Source organism: Nanorana parkeri, unplaced genomic scaffold (genome assembly GCF_000935625.1).
Source record: "Nanorana parkeri isolate BGI_ZX_2015 unplaced genomic scaffold, ASM93562v1 scaffold236, whole genome shotgun sequence".
NCBI lineage: Eukaryota > Metazoa > Chordata > Amphibia > Anura > Dicroglossidae > Nanorana > Nanorana parkeri.
The window spans coordinates 425,103-431,102 of NW_017306504.1; the positions used below are offsets into that span (position 1 = coordinate 425,103).

Sequence of the window (6,000 nt, forward strand, 5' to 3'; positions counted from 1 at the left end):
ACATGGTCATATTTTTCATGTAGAAACAGATCTTATTTGGGCACATTTGTAGAAAATTAGGCTATTCAGAAAATACATTGTTAGAGGCAGATGCCATTTGTGTCCTGGGGCCACATTTTTTAAGTACAAACATAGAAATACCTTGTTGCATTCCTTACAGTGACCGCGGATGGCGCCGCCAAACAATGCAAAAAATGAAAGGATGTCACCAGCACACCAATAATATTGAAGTCCAAAGCATTTGTTTATTGGAACATCATGTTCTGGTGACATGATGTTCCAATAAACGAACACTTTGAACTTCAATATTATTGGTGTGTCGTGGTTGACATCCTTTCATTTTTTTAAATTTTTTTCGGTAGGCGCCATCTTGTTAAATTAGCTTGCTCACAAAATATTAGAAATTGATGGAAGATCCAGTGTCTGTTCATTCTTACCATAACTTCCAGTTCAATCGCTGACTGAAATGGCTAATTTTCCACAAAAAAACGTTTAGGTCTCTGCAACCGATTGCGGTGATTTTACCAAATACCAGTGCCTCTCACTGTTCTATAGCTACCTTTTACCACTTTATAATGCTTGGATTGGGGTCATTATTAACAAAATCACTTTGTCTATTACTGCAATTGCACTACAGCTTTTAAGAGCCCTTTCTTTGTTCCTTTTGTGTTAGTGACTTAATAATAACGCTTATTCATTCTTTCATTTGTGATCCTCTCAGGTCCTGTGGCAGTAATTAGTGGGGAAGAAGATTCTGCTAGTCCTCTCCATCATATCAATCATGGAATAACAACACCAAACTCCCTAGATGCAGGACCTGACACTGTGGTGATCGGAATGACACGGATCCCTGTTATTGAAAATCCTCAGTATTTCCGCCAGGGCCACAACTGTCACAAGCCAGACACGTGTAAGTATTACAGATTTTATGGAAAGTAAATACTGAGTGTGATAAAAAATACAAACATTTTTTATGGAAAAATACATTGCTTTGCAGAAATGTTTAGATATCAGCTTCAATTTTATAATGGATATTTTTCAATGTAAATTTAGTTTGCACAGCTGCTTCTAACCAGCTTATGTAGTAACATACTAACATAACAGTAACATAACTACTATGCCTCCTCGCCTTCTCTTCAGAACTAACAGCTGTCATGTTATGTTGCACCTACAGGTGAAACCTGGTATTGTAATTTGGTCATTCAGATATAATGTCCTGTAAATGCTAATGTATACAAAAGATCAGATTAATATAAACAACAGCTAGATAGGATCCAACTTTTCAAGAGTGGGACGTTTCTATGTGGAAAACGCTAAAGCAGTTGTAAAACTCTAATTTAGTGTGGGCAATCCCTTTCAATGATTTCCAAATGGATTGGATCAATTGTTTTAATGTGTTTATTGCTTGGTTAGATGCACTATGTAGCAAAGTGTACATCATTTGTACCTAAGGAAAGGAAGGAAAGATTTTCTTCTTCAGGTAGCTATGATTAATCCTCTGCATATACCTAACCCACTACTGTATCAAAACCATTTGATCTATCGATTTTACACCTCAGTTATTGAATAGATGATGTGATAGTCAATATTAGAACTTTATTAGTGCTTTGACGATGTTCCCACTTAAGTACTCCTTATAAATTACTGTTTTTATATATCATTTTTTGCTGTTATGGGTCCTTCAGCCCTATGGTTGTCAAACTGCTGCATTTGAGTTATATGCTCAATTGTTATTTTCCTGTATTTCTTTGTTTACCTGTCCTTTTTTCAAAATGTATTAGCTGCAGTTTAAATCCAAGCTGCACAGTAACTGAGAGGGGGAGTGGCACCTAAAAATAATTCAGAATGAAAGTCTCTTCATTTAGAAATATTGCTGGCTTGTGGGTATTTTCATTATATACATTACCTTTTAATGTGAAGAATGGATGGTGAGTTTTTTGGGTCAGTGTAGAGCTCTTCCAATGCTTCCCCTGCTCAATCTGAGCAAATACCGTTGACAATAATCATCATGGGATCTCTATAACCCTAATTATACCCAGTAGGTGAACAAAGGTAAGTATCATTTTGATTTGTTGCTCACCTAGTCCACCTGAAATGAAAACAATCTTGCTATGTTTTAGATATTTACTAAATATATGTAGGTTTATTCAAGATTGCATTAATCATGGTCAACAATTACTTTGAAACTTGTGTTTGCTAAGAGTAAATGGCATATTTTGTTTTGAAGCATTTTTTTTCTACATATCCTGCTTACCTGCTTTTCTATGAAATGGCTTATCAATAAATGTTACTAAGTTACAGCCTGTGAAAAGCAACCCCTTAATGCACTATTAATAGAAAACTGGCTGGATATAGATTTCTGTTCACCCTACGCTAACAAAAATTGCTCATGGCATATGATGACAGATGCTTATTTGTTTCCACTTAGTTCAGCCTAACAGAGCCAGATCTTAAATATTGAAACCAGGTTTATGGATACTGATGTTCCGAAACCTGAAACATTTCTGTGGTTGTAGTTATTTTTAACTCAAGCAACATTATTTAAAAATATGGTAGTGATTGGAACATGGTTACAATGATAACTATATCGTATCCATAATAATCTTCATTCTCCTTCAACTTTGTTTTATATCAGCCAGGTACCATATTGACAATACAAAAATTATAAATTACAAAATAAAGGTCAATAATAGTTTTGTCATTAAATGCATTGTGGAGAAGTCACTTAGCAGACCTGTGCACACAAGAGTTGTGTTGTTTTGCCTTTTAATCTAGGCAATTAAACCCATGCGATACCTTACTAGTTTACAAATTAAAGTCCTTAAATGCAGCCATTAGATTCATCACACTGGAAATATTAGATGTAAATGAAGAAGGGGTAGATAGTGTTCTAAATTACTTCCGTGTGCGATTCCAACCATATTTAAGACTGATGGTTTTCTACATGTATGTGGCATATAGATAGCATGTAGTTAAATATTTGCAGTTACTTCCTTTGTGTTCTAAACTGCTATTTGGTTACTTTCTAGAAATAGTCGGTACATTCCCATGGGGATTATCATCACCTTGCTAATATTTAATATGTGCTGGCATCAATATTTAAAAATATCACTGGTTTGTCCCTGGTGGTTGGTGCATGCGCTTAATAAACTGCTGATATGCTATAGTCCTTGAAATCTACCCTTAGATACAGTTACTACCAGTCATAGCCATATGGCAACCAACTAAATTGTAGGCAGGTGTTACATCATCTACTGCATTCACATACTTTAAGGCTTAGTAAAAAGGTTATATAATAAAAAGGGCACATAGCTACGGTATTTGAAAAAGGGTGGTATATTTCTGGTAGCCATGGGTTATAACATTTTGCACATCACTGCTTGGCACTGCCTAGCTGAATAAGCCCTTTCGATTATTCATCTCTGCAACAGTCAAGGAAGGATTATGTCACTAAGCGGCTCCGGAATACTCAGCCAGGATGGGAGCAGTGATAATTCCAGAGACAAGTTAATGCTGAGCTGCGGATGAGGAAAGTGATATTATTAGCTACATTGTGCTACTGAGACAAGGGAAGAGCACAAGGACATTTTTAGGGGCACTGTAGCCCTAAATGAATCTAAAAAAAAAGTTGAAGGGTAAAAAAGTGCACCATAAAAGTTATTGTTTAGGTATGTATATAGGTCTTTATTACCTTTTAACTATTCCTGGGGACTTTTGTAACCCCATGATCCTGATATTCTGAAGCAATCATTGGCAAAACACTGGAAAATGTAATAGCAGATGAGCAACGTGGGTAACACACTGGCAATCGTGGCAATGTATGGGCAAGAAACAGTGGGGGGCATTTATCAAAACTGGAGCAGAGAGAATCTGGATGGCAACCAATCAGCATGTCTCTTCAGTTTGCTCAGGTAAGATTTGAAAATGAGAGATATAAGCTGACTTGTCTGCTCCAGTTTTTATAAATCCCCCCCCGTGAGTCTTGAATCACTACCTTCTTATCTGCATGTGTACATATGCACATACACACATCCATCCCATATAAATGATTTAATTTACCATAAATCATATATGATAGTACCTAAGACATATAGCTGCCATTTTTTCAGCTATACTTGTATGCCTGGAGGAGGGTCTGTGCAGCAGCCCCTCTTGATTTCCTCTATTTTTTCTGAGACTACGGGGGTGATTTACTAACCTAAACACATGCACGCACTAGGTGCGTGTGATTTTTACACAGCAAAACGTATTTATCAACCAAAAAGTCTCTAAAAGCATATTTCCACTAATGCCATATATGGAAAAATCATGCACATGATGCATATATAATGCTGCTTCACAGTTTAGACAAAAATGGTTAGCTCATGCATTTACATTCCTACATTCATCAACGCAAGCAACACAACATAGAGCTAATTTACACAACATCACCTTGCAAATTCATGCAGGGCTTTGCACAACACACCTGCTGGGTGTGTACACACTACAAAGGTGTTTAGATTCCACCCATAGATCATGCTGGGAGGGAACACACTACAGAGGTGTATACATGTCCGTGGTGTGTTTATAAGGTTAGTAAATCAACCCCATACACTCACTCACTCACTCACCCTGTTTTTCTTTGCTTCTTATTTCTGTAAAGAGGTGAATGGAGCAGGTGAGAAGCAGTAAAAGGAATCAATGACTATGCACTGCCTCCTGCAGGATATTGCTGTGGCTACCTATTACTATTACTTCCCAGGATCATGGCCTTGTCCATATATTTTGGTGATGTGCGAGAAAAGAAATTTCAGTGTTCTTTTTCAGTTAACCTTTTTTTTTTACTAATTTCACTTAAAGTTATTTGAACACAATGCTTCAATAAATGCAGTATACTTGCAGAATCATCATTTTAAAAAGTTCCTATTAGTGACACAGAGAAAGAAGTACAGATGTTTATGTCAGCAAACCAATGTAACATAATAGGGTCAAGACAGGGTTATAGCATCAACATTAAATTTAACTCACGTTAATATCAACCATATCCAAGCATTGCCACTGGCTATCAGCTCTTTGTATGTTGTGTTTTGTCAGCTGTGAATAATAGAATTTCTGAAAACTGCAAATACGCAGAGGATTCCACAGCTGTACACCTTTCATTAATCGTGTGTACAACTGCACAAAGCAGCCTGTTTTAAATGTCTTACAGGAAATGGGGGTTAAGATGTGGTGTGGAAACAAAAAAAAAACATGTCATTTGGGCTCAAGAAACATTTGAAACTGGAATTGTAAAGCCAAGGAAATATTCCTGATCTAAATAGTCTCATTCGATGTAGCAAAAAAAATTCTAATAGCCCACTCTGCAGACTGATTAAAGTGGGTTACCACACTTCAAACATCACAGCTGCACTACGTGTTGCCTTGCTAAACACGTCTTGATTTTTAATATGGATGATTTCAGGGGTTGTTCTTTCTTTAGCCCCCATTTGCACCTGAATGATTTGAAGCACATTTCCAGAACTGCTTCAATACTCACCACTTACATTTCCATGTTATTTTATGGGGCCCATTTACACCTAAACAATGTGCTGTCGCTCAACATTCAAAAAAGTACAGGAGCTTCTTTGGGGCATCAATAAACTCAACCGGAGTTCCTGAAAAACACCCTAAATAACGTGTGTAACGTTCAATTCCCTGCCTAACAACCATCTCTTGTTGATCAATACTGAATGGAGGTTTAGTGCAAAGAGTCAGGCCCGGCGCTACCGCAAGGCAAGTCAGGTGGCCGCCTGAGTGCGCTGCAGAGTGAGGGCGGAAAAAACAGGGCATTTTGACAAGTACTTGTTTGCGCTATGTTTTTTTTTTTCACTTACCTTCGCTGCGGGAGAGCAGCGGTGAGTCAGCGCTGGTCCAGTGGGAGGAGCTCCAGGTGGGGTCCTAATTTAGCTGGCCGGAGACTGCCAGAGGATCCCGACACGTGTGGCACCTCAGGCAGTCGCCGGCCAGCTAAATTAGGACCCC

The 6,000-nt window shown here is 37.8% G+C and overlaps 1 protein-coding gene across 1 annotated transcript in view; it reads left to right on the forward strand.

Annotated features, from left to right (window-relative positions):
- NTRK3 (neurotrophic receptor tyrosine kinase 3) overlaps positions 1 to 6,000 on the forward strand; it is a 588,664-nt gene that overhangs the window by 418,152 nt on the left and 164,512 nt on the right. Inside the window, exon 12 of the mRNA XM_018556369.1 lies at positions 722 to 910. Within this exon, the coding sequence (XP_018411871.1) occupies positions 722 to 910 (189 nt within the window). The remainder of the gene's footprint in view (positions 1 to 721; positions 911 to 6,000) is intronic.